The 22,150-nt window shown below is 47.4% G+C and overlaps 1 protein-coding gene across 2 annotated transcripts in view; it reads right to left on the reverse strand.

Annotated features, from left to right (window-relative positions):
* Positions 1-22,150, reverse strand: part of Cables1 (Cdk5 and Abl enzyme substrate 1) — a 106,224-nt gene that overhangs the window by 20,957 nt on the left and 63,117 nt on the right. Inside the window, exon 4 of one of the 2 annotated variants that reach the window (XM_027404329.2) lies at positions 14,704-14,781. The exons of the other annotated variant lie outside the window; for it this stretch is intronic. Within the exon in view, the coding sequence (XP_027260130.1) occupies positions 14,704-14,781 (78 nt within the window). The remainder of the gene's footprint in view (positions 1-14,703; positions 14,782-22,150) is intronic. 2 annotated transcript variants of the gene reach the window in all.

The following is a 22,150-nucleotide window of genomic DNA, read 5'->3' on the forward strand; positions in this document are numbered from 1 at the left end:
GCTTTCCAGCTTGTCTGATACACAGTACTTGCTAGTGAAGGCCACATTAGACTGACAGCATGCTCACCAGGAGATCTGGATGGAGGTTCCACAAGCAGAGACTGAGAACCTCAGCAAGAGAAAGTAATGTGGAAAGGCCAGCGGTAACCCCGGAGAAAGAGAGAAAGGCTGGGGATGATGAATAGGGAAGAGGAAGGAAAGAATGTCACTTTTGACACAGGGAAAGCAAACATCTTCGGCTCAGCTCAGCCCCTGCTTTGATCTACAGGTGTGCAAAAGATGGCCCGGCTCCTTCCAATGCAAAGTCTTACTTGGGTCAGTCTTCAAAATCAACATGCAGACCTTCTGCTCCTCGTAGCCACTTTCTTAAGAGATGGCTCACCATGCTCAAAATGACATCAAAGTCACATAGGAAAGGCAAACAAGTCTCAGAACTGTTTATAGGGTCCCCCTCCCTCCCCCCTCTGTCCCCTTCTTCTCCCTCCCTTCCTCCCTCCAAGAACATTATAAATCAGTACTTCTCCAAGACCATCCTCATGTATGTAATTCCCAACATCAAGTAGCCACTCTAGAATGTGACTTTGTGATGTTTGGGACACGTGTTTCTGTGCATTCTCTCAGGTGGTCACTGGAACTGAACACGGTTCTTGGTGGGAGTGAGTTAAGATTACAAGCATATACACATATGCGCCTCAAGAGTCACGTCACAGAAAACAAAGCTCATTCATGACATTTCTGATGGTCACTGGACTGTTTTCTTCTTCTTAGGATATGATCTCCTATAGCCCAGGCTGGCCTTGAAACTCACTATGTAGCAGAAGGGGATCCTGAACTTCCGGCCCTTCTGCTTCTGCCTCCCAAGGACTGGGGTCAGAGGTATACACCACAATGCCCAGTTTTCTGTGGTCCTGGGGGCTGAGCCCAAGGCTTTGTGCATGTTAAGCAAGTATTCTACCAGATGAGCTACATCCTCAGGCAGGTGAACATTTCCTTTCTTGACATTCTGGGTAGCAAGATGCTGCCCATCTTCTCTAGGTTTTCCCTGCTAAGTGCTCCAATAAATGTCACTGAAACCTGATATTAGCATGAACTGCAGGAAATTGCCCTTTCGGAGCCATACTCGACTGACATAATAACAGCAATTGCACAATGGGCTCCCTAATATTACAGATAACTGCCTTGGCCTCGTGTGACTGCAAAGGGAGCAACAGAGCGATGGGCGATGCTGCCTGCTGTCTCAAAGGCCTGAACAACTGGTGGTGACTGCAGAAAGGGACTATGAGTTGTGTTGCTATACTCAAAAAGTATCTTTAAAGAGAATATCCAATAAAAAAGAATGAAGCAAAGTTCCTAGGAGAGTAAGAATAAATCTCAGCATTTTCTAACATTACTGTTCTAAAACCTTATAAAATGGTTATCAAAAACATCTGTGGCCTCGAATGCCAGCCTTAAACCCACAGTATGGATGACAACTTAGAGCAGCAGCTGGATGGAGCCATTAAGAGCAGATTCAAGCTGGACTTTCTTTGAAAAGTCTGAAGGATATTCTTTTAAACCCAGATATATGTAGGGGTCAAATATTAACTTACTGAGACTCCAACTATTTTTAAAAATCAAAAAGGCACTGGGTATGATGGAGCATGCCTTTAATCCCAGCATTTGGAAGCAGAGGTAGGTTGGTCTCTTTGAGTCACAGGCCAACCTCACCTGCATAGGAGGTCCTTCTTTAAAGAACACGGCAAGTTGAAGCACCACTTACGTGCAGTAGTCCAGATTTGCACATATCAAATCTTAAATGTGGTACTTTTGCCAGGGACAAGAGTGGTTTGTAAGGCAGTAGGAGGATATCATACTTATTTCTACAAGGGCCGAAGAGCATTGGTCAGAGCCATGGGCAACTTCATGTTCTAATTCCTTGTTGCCCCAATTTACACTGGCTTTCCCACTCAGCTCAATTCTCAGGCTATGCAAGCTTGAACAGTTTGAAAATGCAGGACAAAGACCAGCCTTGGAAACAGTCAGTGGGGGGAATGGGAGGGGCTAGAGAGGGGGCTGGGGGGCAGGCTGAGGCAAGATGAGAGGGGATTAAATAGCAGACAGTCAAACAGCAGTTCTATGCTTAAGAAAAGCAGGTTGGTTCACTGGGGGCTGTGGCATTCTCCTCCGAGTCCCGTGGGTCTACATCAGGAAAGCCCCTGGAACCCAGGCTTAGCCTCAGCTGCTACAGCACAAAGCAAACACATCATATTTCACCACTGTTGAATCATGTGATCAAAGCTAACTGTCAACCTACATTATCTCGTTCTCAAAGATTACCCACCCCCTGCCCCGTTAACCACTGCATGGCCAATTCCGACTATCTTTTGTGAAAGACTTGGCTGACTATCATTAATGCACAGAATTGATCTTGGTAGGACAACAGGATTCCCCATCTATAAGAGAGTTCAGGGTCCTTTTCCTTGGAGGCAAAATCAATGAAACAATCTAAAAAAAATTATAATTGTGAGCCAGTGTGCAAAGGTGCTTGCAGTGCAAATCAGCTGAGCTAAGTGTGATTCCCCAGGACTCATGGGAAGATAGGAGAGAATCACTGCCACAAAGTTGACCTCTGACCTCCACATATGTGCACCCCTGCATCATGCATACCCCCACACATAATACTTTTTAAAATATACAATTGAATACTTACACCTGGGAAGTAGATGGGAGAAAGCATGCGTGATCCAATTAGGCACTTTCCAAGGCTTTCTGCTCCTAAGATCGGGCTGTCCTGACCGCTACCCATGGTGGCATCTCTAATGGTGCCTTAAACTCAGACTCACGGGACCAGCTGGGAGCACCACCCGGGAACTTTCTCTTTTAAGGCCAACAATGGCTCAAACACTTGGATGAGTAAATAATTTAAGAGCTAATTAAATATTAACAGGATTTCTAGACCCTTCAAAAAGAACAGAGACTGGGAGAAAGCAGAGCTCTGAAAACTGATTAGGAAAGGAAATACCACATGTGAACAAGTCTTAATTAAGAGATCATACGCCACGGGACTCCAGACACAAGTACTCTGCTCAGAAGCCCCATGTGTAGTATGCTGTAGTTTGGATCTAGAATGTCCCCCAAAGGTCATGTGCTAAAGGCTTGCTCCCTCACCTGGTGTACCACTGAGAGGTGGTGGAGTCCCTAGGAGGGCCCAATGGGAGGCCTTAGGTCAGGAGGTGAGCCCTAAAAGGGGATATTGAGGACCCCCCACCCCACTTTTGGCAGCCCAGCCATGAAGTCCATAACTCAGCTCCAGCACCTGTAGAGAGTGAAACCTGGACTGAGCATGTCTGTGTGGGTACGTGTACATGTATGTGGAAACCACAGGACAACTTTGTGTGTTGTTCCTCAGGAGTGGCCCACCTTGATTTTTGAGACAGGGTCTCACTGGACTAGAGCTTGTCTAATAGGCTAGGCTCTGTGGCTACAGCGGCCAAGGGATCCACCTGTCTTTCCTTTCTAGTAACAGGGTTTCAAATGTGCATCACTGCTCCTGGCTTTCATGTAGGTGTTGGGTACTGAACTCAGGGCCTCCTGCTTGCACGAACTATTCCCCAACCCCAGACTGAAATTTCTAATACCATAAACCAAAATAACCATTTTCTTTTCATAAGTTCATTATCTCTAGTATTTGTCACAGTTCCAGAGCTAACACTGCTCCTTCAAGTGCAGTGGCCATCTTGGATCAGTTTCACTGGCTTGCATGGAGGCAGAGTCATACCAACAGAGTTCAAAGTCAATGAACAAGGCCACAGCTGACAGAAGGAAAAAAAAAGTAAAATCAAAGGCAGCTTTTAGCTGAGAAATCTTGGCCCCTCAGACTCAGCACTCAGGGGTAAGTCATCCCCAGAAGGGCGACTGGCAGACAATGGAGGGGTCTTAACGCAGCTTACACCAAAATCTTTGTCTAAAGGCAGCTCTTATAAACAGCCGGATAATGGCATGATTCACCCATGAGATCATCCAGAATCAGTCGCTGTGTGGGAATATGCTTGGTGTGAGGAAAGAAACACAGTTTGTGAATGTGTAATTTTCCACCACGAAAAGAGATGTTTCTGGGGCAAGTGGGTGGGGAAGAAGGGGACAGGCCCCAGACCAGGCAGGCAGCCTTTAGGCTTGAAAGCTCTCTCAGAATAGAATTTGTTCTGTGTCACAAAATGATCAGTTATCAGGAAACGGACTCAAGCAGATGACCTCATCTGATTGCCTCATGCCAAAAGCTAAGGACACAGACACCATGTGGAAGCTGTTGACAATTTAGGACACACCCCCTAAAGACACCTTGAACCCCACTGAGCAATCAACCCCTGCTGTATTTGTAGAGAGTGAATCCAGTGTCTGTCATACAAATGGCTCTGGTCCATATAGCATATCATAGAAACTGTTTTGGCCAGAATCATCTAGCTTCTTTGTTTTTACAAGACCTGCAAATAGCAAATTAGCCATGCAGTCATTCTTACTTTTTTTCTGGTCAGACGCCTAGGCAGAATCGCCCACTGATGTCTGCATATTTCAGGAAATAAGCCCTTGGGCACAGATGCCAATTCCTTTAGGCATGGAAACAATGCTGGGATAACCCTTAACACACTGCCTACAGTCTCTCACTCACTAGTGGATTGTTACAATGCTGGGATAACCCTTAACACACTGCCTACAGTCTCTCACTAGTGGATTGAGCTCCAAAACTTTCTGAGTTGGCAGTCTGGAAGCCGAATGCATCTTTCTAATGGATGCAATGTTATAAATGGGCATTGGCCACACTACACCCTCTCAGGCTCTAATGTAAGTGAGTCAGCCCCAAAGTACAAGGCAGAGCTCTGGCTTCATCTGAGCAAAAGGCTGTAAGAGAAGAAACACCGGAGGAAGCCGAGTCTCTCTCTTGGTTTCCTGCTTGGGACTGATCCTTAACCAAGGGTTTAAAAGGTCAAATTTGCATTATTCTACCTTCCTCTTGATCTGCCTTTTCCTTCTCTGGACTGAGCCTTTCTCCCAGGCCATTCTAGTTGTCACCATTTCTTCCATTTTATTTTTAACAGGTTCTTTGTAGCACCTGGAGGTTCCACTCCTGGTCCTGTGGGTAGAGGGGTAGGGACTGGGAGGGATAGAGGGGTATGGGGGGGATGACTAATGTGGATAAAGACTGAGGGGCTGCTTTAAGCTGGGGACTCTTTCCAAGAATGGTACAATTTATGAGCCCCATTGGAGAAGAGTGCTTAGGGCAATGATGTTTGATGTTAAAGTCATAGGACAGAGCTGGCCACATCTCTTCCCCTTCCCTATCAGTGTGCTTCACCAACCAGCACGTTGTGAAAGGTGGGGTCTGCCCCCCCCCAAAAAAAGAAAGACCAAAACCACCTCTTTTGTGTCCTGTGTGAGTGAAGTCATTAGAGGAAAAAGACAAGATTGGAAGAAAATGGACCAAAGTGCTAACAGTGGCTTTGTGGTGATCTACCTGGCTTGCTAATTTTGACCTTATTTTTTATGTGTTTTCTAAACTTACTTTAACATTCATGTATTGAGAGGAAAACACTAAAGAATAAAGGAAAATCTAAAGATAAACCCATAGGATCTGTGGAACCACACTGCTGGCTGACTCACTGAGAGCCGGGCTGCATCCCATCTGTGACTGGACAGAAACGGACCTCCCACTATGTCCTCCAATATCACCACAGCCTGACAGATGCTCTAAAGCATCTCCCACTGGGGTCAGCAGGGTTGCCAGATCCACTCCCTGAGCCCACCCCCTGCCTGGCTTTAGGTGTCCTTGACATGGATCGCCAAGATGGCTACAGGAGAAGCAGACTTGTCCCCGTACTACTTAGAGCAGTTTTGTGGCTAACCTCTGGAAACCTGTGTTGCCAGAACAGCAAGGAGCTGTGAGTTGAAAAGGTGACAACTAATATGATTTCTCTAAAGTCCTTTGCACTCTCAAAGCCTCCTGTTAGATCTGAAGATGGTTCTTCTGTTGAACCTACTGGAACCGGCACCATTTCAAAGTCCTTTACAGATGACCTCAGGGGCTCTCTAGAAGAGTGCCTTTTTGTTCAGGAAGGGCTTCCATGTCCTCAGAAGTACTGTTCACTAAGCTCTGCCTGTAGGCTCACTGAGCTCACCCATGTGAGGTGTGACCCACCCTTGACAACCATCAGTGGAACATCAACCTCACACCTGGGTAATTTGAACAAAAAAGGGGGGGCACAACCCACAGCCCTCTTCAGTCCAAGCAGGCCAGTAATCCTTTCTAACACATATACTTAGACAGAAATGGCTGTGTCGGCCTCCACAAAAGGCTGAGAAGAAAGGACAACAGGACATGGCCGGAATATATGAGGGGAGGAGGACCAAGGCAGGGACTTCACCTCACCCCAAGGTGAAGTGTCCCCTCTCCACAGCATTGGCCTTGGAAAACTGTCTTCTTCTAACTATGCTGGGTCCCACCCAAAAAGCCCCTTATTTGCACAGAAGCAGGTACAACCGAAGGGAAAGTGTGTTGACCTGCAAGGGGGCAGGGCTTGCTGCTTATCTTTTGATGTTTTAGAGATGGTCAGGCAACCCACTCTGACAAAAGCCACGATACACAAGTGGGACCTAGGTAAAGACAGCAGAAGCCACATGACCTTTGCAACAGGCCTGAATATACAGCATGGGTCACTTGCCATCCTAGTGAGGCAAAATGCAGTCTTCTTTGGCTGTATGGACCAAGGATCATCTGGCTCATGAGCACAGAGGAGGACCTAGCTGGGGTTCACCAGAAGCATATGGGTGTAGCTTGAGACCCTCTCCACTTTAGGCTTAGGCTAGTTTGTTGTTGCTGTGACAAAGCCACTTGAAAAGAAGCAGAGCCCTATGGCCCAAGTCAGATCACCTCATTAGTCCCTTCAAGGCCCTCTTCAAGGCTCTGTCCAGCTCTGTCTCTTTGAAGATACCCCAAAGGACCAACTGCCAGGCCAAGGTCTCCACAGAACACTTGCTGTCGCCAAAGCATTTGGTAGGACAGTGTTTTACTTCCTCCATGAAATGAGAAACTCCCCACAGCCTGGAAATTGTGGCCCTGAAAACATGTTACCCATCAATCTAGTTACCTAGGAAAGCTGCGTGCTCACTGTTCCCTGGGACAACTTCGAAAACACATGCTGTGGGCATTCCCACAGGCCTCAGCAAAGGCACTGGACAGGTCCTTGGCAGAGCCTTGTTAAGGTGTTGAGGGGTGGGGAAGGGGACTAGGAAAGCTGTTTGGAAAGGCTGATTTCCTTCAGACTAGGCTCCAATCAGCAAGTGACCCAGCACTGTTCCAGATGAAAATTCCAAGCCAGACAAGGGGTCTACAGGCATCTCGGTGGGTCTGAGATGCCATGGGGAGAGACGATGCTAGAAAAGACCTTTGTCTATGGGTAGAAGGCCTGACCCACAAAAGAGGGTGAGCAGGGGCCTTGGTGTTTAGTGAGAAAGAACAATGTGCTGATTAATATGAACCCCCATCCCCAAAGGCTCATGTGATGTGTTGTGGGGGTGCTAATGAGTGGCTCTGTAAACCTTGGGTGTTAGGACCTAGGTGGAGGAAATGATCAATGGGGGAGAGGGTATCCTTGGGGGTTATATTATGTGCTTGGCCCCAGACAAGGAGACAAGAGCACAGGATTCTCAGAACAGTCACACCAAGAAATCACAGCTTTGAGCTAGGATGAGAGGCCAGTGTTCCCAGTACCACCCCAAACCCAAGGCTGTGGATGGACGAATGGATGGACAGGCAGTTCTACCTGCTGCTGAGTTCAGGCTCAGTGAACATAGCTCCCTGAGCTTGAGAACCCTCCCTGGGTGACTGTGGAATCCGGTCAGCAGGTATCTTTAAGGGGAGCACGCCTGTGGGGATGGAAATTCTTAGGGATCCTTGTTTCCTTGGGGACACCTTCTGGGGATGACATTGGATCAGGGGCTTCACTGGCTTCCCCAGATTCAGTGTGAACACTAGTGGAATCTTCAATGAACCACCGTGGCAAAGACCACAGGCTCCAGAAAGACCAAAAACTACATTTCCTAGATCCCCAGAGGCAGCCCAGATTCTGTTGGGGTTAAGTGCTCAAGTGATGCCTGCTGGAGGAAATGAGTCACACCTGGGCAAGACAGGCATTCTTGGCAAGCCTGGGGGGCCCATGGGAACTGGAATGGTAATATTTCTTCAGGACAGGCCCAGGGGTGTGGCATGTGTGTCCCCCCCCTCCCCCCCGGCTGCACTGCCTCCTGAACTGCACAGGCTCCCTGGCTGCACTGGCTCCCAGGCTGCACTGGCTCCCTGGCTGCACTGGCTCCCTGGCTGCACTGGCTCCCTGGCTGCACTGGCTCCTTGGCTGTACTGGCTCCCACTGGGGTATTCCTGATGCCTATGCCGCTTTTGTTTTTTCCTGAAGAGTCTGTGAGGTCTTGGAAGCCTCCCACAACTCTGACCATGACAGGAATTCTGGATTTGCAGCTCAGGACATGGAGTGTCCACTGTAAACCTGCACTGCATTCCTGTTCGAAGAGCCATTGTAGGACATGGTACATGGGTGTCTTACTGTAGGCAAGACCCGTGTTTCTAATGTAAAGGCCCAGAAAAAAGATCTATCAAAATAATACTGAATGAATCTTCTGAAATGTTACATGCAGGCAACTATGTAAATCAAACTACATTTGGGAGTGTAGGGAGCTTTGGGGACCCTGAAGTGATGACTCAATGGTTAAAAGCATGTACTGTTATGCCTGCAAAAAACCTGAATTTGGTCCCAGCATCCACATAAGGTGGCTCACAGTCACCCGTAACTCCAGCTCCAGGGCAATCTGATGCCTCTGGCCTATATAGGCACTTGAACTTACATGTAACCCCCCACCCCCAAAACTTGATTAAAAATAAGTTTAAAAGAGGCCGGGCATTGGTGGCACAAGCCTTTAATCCCTGCACTCTGGAAGCAGAGGCAGGCAGATCTCTGTGAGTTCAAGACCAGCCTGGTCTACAGAGCAAGTTCCATGACAGGCTCTAAATCTACACAGAGAAACCCTGTCTCAAAAAACAAAAACAAACACAAAATAAATAAGTTTAAAAGAAAGAAAATCTGTTTTAAAAAGTCCTGTCACCCATGGGGAAACGATGACATGCCTTGTTCTATGAAGAGTAACCCTCTTACAGAAACATTGGATACCCCAAAAGAGGCAACACAGTCACACATTGGGTCTAGATTTGGGGACAGATACTTGGAAGTCCCTAAGTCTCTTTCCAATACTAGAAGAGGAGGCAGGCAGCCAACATGGGCCCTGTGGGGAAGGTGCTAAGAAACTTAAGTGGATAACATATCAGTACAGTGCCAGTACAGTCACTCCTCCCTCTTCACAGACCTTCTCAGAGTAAAGGCAAAAAATATTCAAATGGGGAAATTATTTTTCATTTCAGATTCCATCCAAAGCAGGCATGGTGGCACACACCCACAATTCCCATTACTCAAGAGTAATGAGGCCAGCCTGGGCAATGTAGCAAGACCTTACCTCAAAATAAAAAGTAATCAAGGCTACAGTTGTGGCTCAGTGGTACAAAAGTTGCCCATTATGCATTAGGCCCTGGGTTCAGTATAGGCAGGCGGAGAGTCCACCCACAGCTAGCTGGAGTTACTCTTAATGCCAAAGTGTAAATGAGTAACCCTCACAGCTCTGAAAGCCATCACCCAACAGCTTGACCACTAAAGTTCCCAGGGGAAGTGACCTGTGTGATACCTATAAATACCATAAAGCCTTGAGCCAGCAAGTCCAACCCTAAAAGGATGGTTGAGAAAGGGAAGGATGGCTGGGGCTAATTGCTATGGGCTGAGCTATCTCATAGCAATGAACAGAGTCCCACTACTCTCTGTCCTTACTCTCCTCAGCTGAGGTTGCCTAGTCACACTGTCTCTCATTCTTCTCAAGCGAAATAACACAGGTACCTATCTTATCCAGTCCTTGGAAGAAGAAATGAGTGCACACGCTTGGAAGGCTCTAGGAAACAACCACATGCTGCTCAATACTCTAGCACACAAACCTCTAGCTATACCCTCTGAAAATTATAACAAAATATGCCTTCTCTCAAACACCTTTCCCTACACATTGAGGCAGTCTAAACTTTGGGGCAACTGTCAACTAACCAGGTCATCTGCTTTCACTGGAAATTCCAGAAGTCATCTTGGAGATTGTTCTAACACCAGCTCCGCACAAACCCGGTGGCTTGCATATACACTGAGTATTTCACATTGTTCTCAAGCTGAGGATTGACCCCCTATCCTATCACCCTGACCAGAAAACTGCCAAAACTCACCCCATCAGTGCCTGTCTTGAAATCTGAAAGCTTAAAAAGCCCTGTGAAGGATAATTTTCAGGTGAGCGCTGGAAGCCACGGATTTTTGACAGATGGGGAGTGTGAGCTATGTGTCTCACTCACAGTCTCTTCAATACACCAACCGTGGGAGACCTGAGCCAAGCATTCCCAACAGGAACCATAAGGGAATGGAGGTGAGGGCTGAGTGAAGGTCCTGTGAGAGCTGGCACATCCCATGACCTGGACTCCTGGCAAGTTCACTTCAGATTTCTCCCTTACTAGGGTGGAATACTTGCTCAGAAGCAGGGTCCCAGCTTGGACACAGCTTTATTGAATTCTTTCCATGAAGAAAGCTGTTAACCATGCCAGAAACTGGTTCATCCTCAGACATCTTTGGAAGTCCAGAGTCTCAAACACTTCTTTTTTCCTAAGGGTTCATACATCTAGCTCAGTACACCTGCACTGGGGAATACCCTGCTGCCCAGCTGTCCGGATTCTTTCAGTTCTTTCTCCTGGACTCCACTTGCCCCAAGAACTGGGCAACTGCTTAGGATTCAACTGTTGGATGGCTGCTTTGTTTGAGAGTAAGTTTATGTCTAGTCTCTCTGAGAGACATTTTCATGTTCATCATGCCTGCTGCCTTGAACAGTGCCTGGCAAAAAATAGGTACTCTCTAGACTGCAAGAACTGAATCCTGCTCTGCAATATTGGGGGGGGGGGCGTGAACATCTACACAGGGAAGGGGGTGAAGTGGGGAAGAGCCAGGAGCAGTGGGTGGGGCCACAGATTTTACACAGCCAAGGGTTCTGATGATGATTCAGGGGCAGTAACGTATTCTCCATCAGGGCTTCATGCACACTGGGGACTACAAAGGACTGAATGCAAAAACAATAAAAATGAATGGTGAAATATCTAAGATGGCTCTGTCAGCACTGTCAACTGATAACAGGCACCAAGTTCAGTATGCACTTCAGGTGAAATAAAAAAAAAAAAAAAACCAACTCACAAAGCACAAAACTTTGGGCCACAGCAGTGGGTGAGGCTGGGTGACCAAGAGAATGGGAGGTGGTGCTGGGAAGCTGCCATGCTGTCAGAGAAGCCAGATAACACACCCAGGAAGATTAGGCTGCCTATCTTGAGAAATGCTCGCCCTGCAAAGTAGGTTCAAGCACATGGCAGAGGAACAACTGAGTTTCCTGTTTTGGGATCTTCTTGTGATGAAGCTGGGAGCGTACAGCACCTCCTCTACTGGTGTGTGTTTGTACTCAACAGTCTGGAATAATCAGGCCCTCACAGCCTGGTCCACACACAGAAGCACAAAGGAAACATGGGTACCAGACTACAGAGCTCAGAATCCTAGGGCTGATGCACACCTCACATCCCAGCTCTGCCCGACCTTGGCTACCCTGGAATCAAAGCAGGAAGGACAGATTATCTGAAGGCCTTTTCAGCCCTGGACTTGTATGATAGATGGCTACATCACAGGGCAAACTTCTGGGAAAGCATGAGGCATCTTCCACAGTGGAAATGCATTATATAATAAGCCAATGTATGCCCAAGCTAAAACTGCTAGTGCTATTTACTAATATATATTATCATAGGGTATTGACACGTATATTTCCTTATATATGTTTATGATTTTCCGTTAATAAAAGAATTGTAGCTACCAGTGGATAATTATGGCAAATAGGCTTTTGTCTATTTATGAATAGGATGTCTGTTTATTAAAGTGTCAAAAGCACAGAATGCCACTTGGCCACTCAAGTAGAGTTTTTGGTCTTACTCTCAGTGTTTCCTTGTTGCTTTGGTAGAAGGTAGACTCTGTTACAGACAACAGGCTGCTTCCCCGTGAGGTCTTACAAAGAAACTGTGTTCTGGTGGGCCCCTTGGTTTCTCAACTATAAACCTTGGAGAAATGGTAGACTAGAATCTACTCATGTCTAAGACATAAAAGTTAGATCCAAATGTCTCTCTTTACCCAGGGCCACAATGCAGAATAGTCAAGTCCACAGGTGGTTCTAAGAGGCAGGCCTTCCCGGCATCAGAGACACCAGGCATGAACAGATGCTGCTCAGGTACCTGCTTGCCAGCTTGCATTCCCTGGGGTATCTAAAAATGTGGAGGGCCACATGGAGCCACGGTGAGATGGTCTGGATAATCTCCATTCAAACATTCTTATTGGCTTTGATGAAAATACCCAAACCTTCAAAATCACAACTGAAAAACAGACTATCTTCAAAGTTCTCCACAATGACTCCCCATTTTTGCTGTCAGAAAAATGGGGTCCTGACCAGTGGGCCCCACTCACCTACCTCTTGGCATGCCACATGCCATGCTGGGAACCTTGTGTCCACAAACTCCCGTGAGTCTCAGGTGCCCTCTGGGAAGCAGATAACATCAATGCTCCATACCCTGGCAAGACTGCCACAGACGTGGAACTTGTGTGGCATGTTTGCCGGGAAGGGGAGCCATGCAAAAGGTGGGGCCATACAGATGGTTCCCATTCCCACTCTTGCCTGGGATTACTGCTCTTATGGATCATAGCTGCAAATGATAGATAGGTTCTTCGTACAGCAGTGAGGGGTACCTGCATATGGAAATGAACCCTTTGGGAATGAACCCAATGTGAACATTTCAAAGATGAAGGGTAAGGAGAAGCCGCATTATCTTACAGAAACAAGCGAGTCCTCAGCTAGGAAGGGGCAGTGGCCACCTGTTGGAGCATCTCCAGCGTCTATTTAAAACAGTGACTATGTATGTATGTAATCTGATGTGTCTTCCCGTCCATAGAGTGAATTCAGGAGGATGGGTACCCTGCCCAGCTTTCTCTCCCTGCATCACCAGCACCTGGTCATGGGGTAAGAAGTATGCAAAGAAATGAATGAATGGGTTGGAACAGGGGAAAGAATGCATCAATCAGAAGGGTCAGCAAGTGTCCAGAGAAATGAGGAAGCTCCATAGGACCCATCCAAGCTATGGCCATGGCGAAGACGCTGTGCCAATAAAGAACCATCAACTGCTGATGCAGACCTCCTCTGGGAGGTAGAACAGGCAGGATGCTCACACCCAGATGTTCTGGGCCTTGCCACAGTGGTTTCCCTGGAAATGGGCTGTCTTCCTGATACAGCCACAGCTGTATCAAGCAAATTAGGTAGGTAAAAGAAAACTTCTCTGGGACATCCTTCAAGCCAGCTCATGGCTACCCCTACGTGGGCCCCAATCCTCCAAGCTGTGAGATCTGCTATTACTTTTTCCTAGAACACCTACTCTGCAAGGTTGTTCTAAGGGTGCAGAAGTAAAAAGATGATTAGTGCAATCTGTAAGTCACATATCTAACTACTCTTATGGAACTCATGTGGAGTCCATGTAAGAACCAGGCCCATTTATCAGGCCACGAGCTTAACCTGTTACAGTAGAGAAGCAAGTCCAAGGCCAGCAGGAGAGCTTGGGGACAGCTTGTGGGAACAATACAGGGTGGGTGAGTGGTGAAACAGCACCAGGGCCACATTGTCCTCAAGGGCTGTGATCTACAGCATCTATTGTCACAATGACACCCAGAAATGTGCCAGATAGCTGCTGCACACTGCCCTCTCCCAACACCAGCAGCACCGTGGCCACAGGTGCTGGAGACGGCATGGTGGGGATGAGTCTAGATACAGGGCAGGGACCAAAGGCTGCAAGGTGGTAGGGAGCAGAAGGTGATCTTGCAAATCCAGTCCCTCAATTATTACTCTCTGCTTGGAGTCAGAGGAGGGCTGGTTAATTCAGAGAGGAGACCATTTTTCTCTCCTGCCCCTAATTATGTGCATTTGTACCTGATGCCACTTTGCTGTGACACATTTGCCCTGCGGTGCCAGCTCCAGTTCTCCCTTCAGTCTCCAAACCAAAGCCAAGACACAGGACATAGTACAGTCACAGGATTTGGTCCTTACCCGACCTACCTTTTTCCAATGGTCAGAGTGACCCAGTGGTTTATGGTGGACCTCATATTTTTCTTGGTTTGTAGTATTGGACAAGGTGATAAAATACACATTTAGAAAGAGTGGCAGATTGTAAGAAAGTTGCACTCATGTTGCACACATACACACACGAGTACACACTTGTTCGTACACACAAACACACACACACACACACACACACACACACACACACACACACAAAGAAAGAAAGAAAGAAAGAAAAAAACAAGGAAGTTTTCTGGCTGAAAGAAAGTAGAACACACCCCCAAATCAGACCCTAAATTTGTAACATCAAATCCAGGCAAATTGAGAACAGAGAAAGGCAAGTCACATTGTGCACATTGGTGTCTGAGCTTTCCACCCAGAGAACTGTAAAGTATGCATGCATATACATACCCGACTTGGGTACTGTCTCGATACGGCAGCACGGAAAATATACTACAGAAGGATCTTCTGCCACTGATAAGGACTATTCTACAAAGTAAAAACAAAAAACAAAAAAACAAACAACTAACTAAATGCAAAGACTCCAAATTAAAAAATAAAACAAACTTAAAATAAGTTCTACAGCAAATTAAGCATTCATGAGATTCACAGCAGTATTTGCATACTCCCGCCTCCTCCTCCAACAGATGGCATTCTGCTCTTCCTGCAAAATGCAAGCCTCAGCGAGGCAGAAGTCTGCTGCCTTTCCTCACCCAAATATTAACACGTGCGAGACCAGACATGCGTGAGAGGTGCTGCCTGGGATGTGAGCTGTGCATCCAAGGCACAGCAGACCGCACTGAGTCTTGGGTGGCCAGCACAGGTGAAATGATCAATGCCACATCAAGACTACTGACTTCTGTCCTGCAGTAAACAATGTGAGGGTAACCAACCATGGCCAGAACCATGAGCTGGAAAGATGTGCAGATGCCATTACCATCGTTAGCTTTTCATATTCTGGCAACGTTAGGTTCTCAGAATAGACAGAGGGAACAATTACATAATCAGTCTTAGCCACCATCCCTGCTATAAAGAAATCTACTGGGAACCATTCTACACCATGTTCTTATGCAATCAAAGCCACTTGAAAAAAACATTAAAAACAAAAACAAAACCCCTCAAAAGTACTTATCCTCCCATCTGAGAATAACTTTTGCCAAAGGGAATTGCTGGTGAAAAAAAATGAAGAAATGAGTGGGAGAAAATAAAAGTCATTCTTTTTGGCATGAGGTCAATGCAGTTCACACATGGAGCTTATTTACTTTTAAAATTTCCTTCAATATCACAATGTCACAAGCAGGGAAAACAGCACTACCGAGTGCATCAGGGTTTGGGGATCTTAACCCTGTTTTGAAACTATGACGTTAAATTACCCACATCCCAGATGAAGTATGGTCTCTGGTGTGGCAAGCCAGACCACACTGCTGGCCCTGCCTCTCCAGTGTCCGTGGCACAGTATTTTCCCATGTGCCCTATCATGTCTGCATGCTAACATACTTGCAGTTCCACCTATTTAAAAAGTCAGTTTTATCCTGTGTCTTTACATGTTATTTCTTCAGCCTGTGATGTCCTGCTTAGGTACACTTGGTAAACTCTCAGAGTCTTCAAAACCTAACTGGGAAGTCACTCCTCCAGGTGAATGGAGTGTGCTGGTGGGGAACAGGCTCTTAGTCACTTGTCTCCTCTTCTAGAGGGCAAGACTAAGGGTTCAACACGGAGCTGTTCCTCTACTGGGCTGTTGCCAATGTGTCTGAGATGCAGTCTGGATGCACAGAGGCACTCAAGCCTCCATCAAGAAGACCCAGGGCTTTAACAATCTATTGGCCCCACAGTGGTTCCTATTTGCAGAGACAAAGAGGACCAAGGTGATGCTTCCAGCAAGCTTCTGATGCCAGCCTTGTCACCCCCCTTTCTCTCTCTTAGCCTTGATTTCCCCATATAAAAAATGGTGCTGAGTTAGACAAGGAAGCACATACCCACTTTCTCAGTACTTGGGAGGCAGAGGCATGAGGATTAGGCATTCAAGTCCAGCCTTAGCTATAAAACAAAGTTGAGAGTTGAGACCAATCTGGGCTACACAGGATCCTGTCTGAAGAAACAAAAAAAAAAAATGAGTGAGTGAATTAATGAATGAATGAAGAAATGAATGAAACGAGGTAAAGCTGGAAGAGAACACGGGTTCATAGTAGAAAAATCCTTGGGATGTTACCCAGCAGACACGATGTACGTTAAATAGGAATCATTTACAATGTAGACTGGCTTTTTGGGTGGGGTTGTCTTAGCAACAGAGTACTTGCACTTAGAACCTTTCTAGACCTCGGTGCTGCTAAGAGGAAGAAAGGCAATGCTGGGGATAGCTGAAAGAGCAAACACAGGGCCCAAATGATGTAACACACACAGAGATCACTAGCTATCAGACACAGATCCAACCAGGGCAAGGGCCAAAACTGTCACATCCTGAGTCAAATATATCACACCTGCCTGGACCATTACACATGAATCCCAGAGACAACATGGTGTGTCTGTGTAAGCTTACACTGATACAATAATGGCTGAAACAATCGACTCTGTGCCAGGTCACAAATGCTGTAGCCAGTAAGGCACAAGCTGCTGGTACAGGACTTTTGGAATGAGTGCAGCACCTGAGCAGGTGGGACAGCCATAGATGTGAACCCGAGCTCTTCCTTGCTGGGAATTTACCTCTCTCACTGACTAGAAAGATCTGCCTTCAGGCACTTAGCTGGGCACCCATGGGTTTCCTGGGTACCAACTGAAGGGACCAGCTTCCCTTTCGGCAGCCATAACAGCCGAATACGTGCTTGCCATAAACCTGCCTTGGTCACTTAGAGGTCAGATGCCTGTCTCGTGACAAGGAACCCATCAGAAGTTAGCTGGTGGCGCTATGCTTTACGACCCTGGGTGTGCTTTACGGACAAGCGCACAGCAATGACGTAGAGAGCATAGCAACCACCCTGGGAGGGCCTATGGGCCATAACAACCAGTTGACCAATCAACACAGGGCAAGCCCTCCAAGCCTGGAGGCACACCAATCGTGAGCCTGTGCGTACCCCTAGACACTCCCCTTACGCTGCCCTATAAGATCTTTCGGGAGCCCCTAGGAGCCGTCTTTTCTAGCTATCCGCCATGGTGGGTGGGTGAAAGACCTGAGCTAACATGGGGTTAGCTCTCGTTAAATTACAATAAAGCCTCGTGCAGTTTGCAGCAAGCTCTCGAATCTGCCTGGTGATTGGGGTGACCGCAAACGTGGCCTGGGACCCCGGATACTTGAGTTTTCGAGGGTCTTACACAATAAGCCTGCTGTTACCTAGGTGTTCCATAGTAGCTTTCTAGTCCTGCCTGTGGGTCACCTTGAGAGTGCTGGATCACACTACCACCACCAGCAGCAGCTGCTAGGGCCACAGAGGCTCCATATTCCACTCTGCTCAGCCTGGACCCTTTCCAGATGAAGGATGGAGGTTCTCCCTATCCTCACAGCCCCTGTCACCTCATTGTCACTCTTGCCATACCCCCAGTCACTCAACATCAGTGTCTCTGAAACATAGAGGAAAGAGGGTATTGACCAAACTCAATTGCTTTATTATGGCTGCATTTCCCTTATTACCCAGTACTAGTGTGTCTCTCTTTCCCACACACCAAATTTGTTTGGACATCTTTAATAGAACAAGAAAGTGAGAGACTGTCAACGCCAAGTGCAATCCAAGTCTTCTCTCTAACATTTCACCCACAAAGGCGCCCATCAGTAAATGGGCTATATTGTTCTATGGTACACTCTGGGTGGTCTTCACTATTAGGTCTAGGAGATGTTGACACCATGGACATCATTCAGAAACTTGTGTTGTTGTATTATATGAGCCAAGTTTAGCAACCAGGAACATGAACTGTTTCCCAACAATCCCACTAGGGCAGTTTTCTCCCTACAATATTGCCAACATTGCCACTGGAGCTCCTGGGAACATGTCTTCCATATTTCCCAGAGTAGATCTGGCCTCCGGCAGAGACAACAGGCCTTAGCCAGAACAGGCAGGCAGCAACAAGTACAGAATGAGACTTCTTACACAAGCAACTGTGAGGCTTGTCCTGTAGAGAAGCAGAGGCACATGGAGATTTGCTGCTTGGCTCTGCTCTAAGGAGCCATCCATCACAATGGAGTGCCTTAGAAGAAAATCTAATTTGTGTGCCTCCTTCGAGGGTGTTTGCTCTTTCTGAGGGAATTAAATTGGACACTGGTGGTCATGAGTGGCATAAGACAACCACATACCCTTTCCAATGAGTTTGTGAGTGACCACGTCTGTGTCCCTGCCTTCAACCACAGATGCTACCTTCTTTTCACATGGCACACAAAAAGCTCACACAATCACCCCCATCTGTGACATCTAACACTATATTGAAGTCAAGATGTTCAGAAAGCTTTCCATAAAAGATTATGACTTCAACAGTGGAATTAACCCCAGGGAGATGGGTTTGTGAGGAACCAAAGGTCACATTTCCATACAAATGTCTCCAGAGAACAAACAAAACAACTAAGGAAATGCTGCCGGGGCTGTGGGCCAGGCTGTCTCTGGATACACAATGTTTTCTAAAGCCTTCAGGAGGTTCAGAGCATGCCCTGCAGCTCTGAACAGGCCTGAGTTTCTCATCCACAGAGGATTGTGTCCATGCTCTTGGGAAAGTGTAGCCACTCAAAGGGGATCTTTCAGCTTCTAAGCACAGATTCTCCGTGGCCATCTTTTTCACAGAATTTGCTTTCACGCCCTCAGTTCAGTGTTGGTGACCTTGTGTAACACCACCCGGGATCTTATGTGTTGTTTGATGCCAAAAGCTATCTTCTTGTTCCATTTCCAACCCTTGAGGAGTCTTCTGGGCTTGAGAAATCTCAACCTTATTCCATAATAGCAGAGATATTCCATAAGGATACTAAAAATGACCAAGCAGTTTAATGGAGGAAAAGAAACAAATATCACACTTGTAACATTGGAGGCAAGGACAGTGGTGTCTAAGCACAGTCCAGGGTCCATATCAAGTGCTGGACATGTGCAGAAACATGTTTTCCAAACTCGTTCTTTCCATGCCTGGGAAGCAAGAGAAAATACTGACAATGGTGTGACCTCTGGGGCTACAGCCTTGTGTGGAAGTAGGGATTTCAGATACAACTGGGTTAGTGTGAAAGGATACGTTGAAGTGGGTCTCACATCCAGGAAGTGGTGTCTTTACAAGGCAAGAGTGATCTGTAGACACCTGGACATATACAGACGAAGAGATCACGTGGTTATGAGACAGAGATGGGGTGATGTTGCAAGGGCCGAGGACACCTAGGACTGCTGCCACCTACTGATGGTGGAACCTTCGGAGGACACAGTCCTGCAAGCCAAGCCTGCAGAAATGACAGAAACCGTCCATGTTGGGTGCTTTGTAAGGCAGCCCAGGAAACGAATACAGCTGGCATTTGGTTGTGGTTTTTTCTAGCTGGATCTATGCCCCCATACCCCCTAGACCCTCTGTGCATGAACACTGTGCTTGCTGTGCCCAGAGGAGGTAAAGTGTCCAAAGGACAGCTCTCTATCTGGAAAACTCAGTCTCTTCCCAGCTCCACTAGACTGCCTTTCCCACAGCCACCCTGTCCTCCTCTCACAAAGCTCAATTAAAAGCTCTGAGAAGGACTTGGCCCCTTTTTCTTGTGCCTGAAGCTGGCAATTACATAATGAGTGTTGAATGAAAGCTACCACCACCACAAGAAAATGTTCTTGTGTGCCCTATTTACACACTCGCTAGCCACTGGGAGATGAGTTCCCTCCTTCGCTTCACATACCCCCCTCCCTACTGGATGGGCCACTGAGGACAAGGGCAAAGCAGACATCTGTGGGGACCTTCTCACAAAGCGATCTGTTCCCTTCCATCCGGAAACGGGATAGAGACTGCTTCTGTGTGCGAAGCTGGCAGGAAGGAGGAGCCCTGAGAAAGGGGGCCGGAACTCTGCCTGTGGTGTGCACAGCTAGCCTGGTGTAAGCGCTCCACACCTGGGTCAGGCTCTAGAGGGGTGTGGGATTCTAGCCGGTGAGATAATGAATCTGGTTGAAAAAATGGGGACTCAGGCAGTGATGGTGAGCCACAGGGACATCAGGAGCACAGGGCTTGGAAGACAGCTGGTCCGGGTTGAGTGGGATGACTCACTGATCTGTGCTAAGTATCCCAGCTGCTAGTGTAGTCCTCTATTTCTGCTGGACCCTCTCCACAGCCACGCCCTTCACTCCTAATTAATCCTACCATCCCAGGCCCTTATTGCTGCTAGGGAGGTGAAGCTTATCTTGCCATCTTGGGAGAGGCAAGAGACTTTTGAGAAACAGGTGATAGGATTCTCTATGCCCCTCCCCCTCATTCAACAGATTCTTTCCAAGCACGCTTTTGATGTCAACATTGCATGAAGGGCTGGGGATCTGATGAAAGATGCCGACGAAAGCCGTACCTCCATGAAGTTTACTGTTGGGTGGAGACACAGCGACACAGAGGCAGGCATTCTGTGGTGAGCAAGTACAGGGTTCTGTTGAGCACAGGGAAGACATCCAGACTAGACTGAAGGTAGGCTGCCTGAGGGAGTGACAATCAGCCCACAGTGAAAAGGTCTGCTCGTGGAGGGAGTGGACGGATGATGAACGAGACAAAGAGCTAAAAGAAAGCTTAGGGACAAGCAGCGTGGAGTGCGGCGCTGCTCTCTAGACCCCATGATCTGACTCACCAGCATTCCACTTGCAGCCTGCACACTTGGACAAAGGCAGTTCTCCACCACCCACACCGAGCTGGCCACACTAACAGTTATATACTACAAAAATAAACTGGGTACGATGGCACATGCCTGTAATCCCAGCACTTTAGAGGCCAGGGCAGGAGAATTATTATGAGTTCAAAGCCAGCCTAGAATACATAGTGAGCTTATGAGTAGTTTAAAAAAAATCAGGATTTCTCTCTCAGTCCTGGGGCCAGAGGTCCAAGATCAAGGTATAGAGAGGGCCATGCGGCCTCTGAAGATGAGAAGACAGAAGCTGTCTCCCAGGCTTGCTCCAAACGCAGGGCTTCCTAAGGCAGAAGGTCCTCCCTGAACAGTGTGTTTCTTAAGGTCATCACATAACATCACACTAACCCATCATGACCTCAGCTTACTCAATTACACATGCAATGACTCCATTTCCAAATTAGCCTACATCCTGAGGTATGGGATTAGGGTGTTAACACATGAATTAGGGAACCCACAAGCCCAGAACAGAGAAGTTTGCTGAAAACAATGCCAGAGGTTTGACCGTCTCCTAGGGAGACTAGTTAGCTCCTCCTGGACAGCACTTGGAGTCACACAGAGTTTTGCGCTGACCTGAAGCCGCTGGCTAGAAGTAATTACAGTTTTTTCTCCGTGCCATGTCACCACCGTCAGTCAGTACCAAAGCCCAGCCTCCCCCAGCTCCAGGCCACCTGGAAATGAAGGAAAGGATGGACACTCACTCACTATCAGCAAGAATGGTGGTGTGCACTGTAACTTGGCACTTGGGAGGCAGAGGCAGGAAGATTCTGAGGAATCCTGCAGGGGGATCTAGGTCCAGACCAGCCTGCGCTGCACAGATTGTCTCAACAATAAAATCACAAACCTGATCCACCCAAGGAAGATTTTGTTCAAAAGGAAATGGTTCCCAACCTTAGCCTGTCTATCTTCCAGGACTCTTCTTGTTTCTTATAAATTTCTAGCTGAAAACAGCAACAAGGACCTGCAGGCCATGACCTTTTCAGTAGCAAAGACAGACAGACAGACATGCGCGCGCACACGCGCGCACACACACACACACTCGCACTCACACAC

This window comes from Cricetulus griseus, chromosome 2 (genome assembly GCF_003668045.3).
Source record: "Cricetulus griseus strain 17A/GY chromosome 2, alternate assembly CriGri-PICRH-1.0, whole genome shotgun sequence".
NCBI lineage: Eukaryota > Metazoa > Chordata > Mammalia > Rodentia > Cricetidae > Cricetulus > Cricetulus griseus.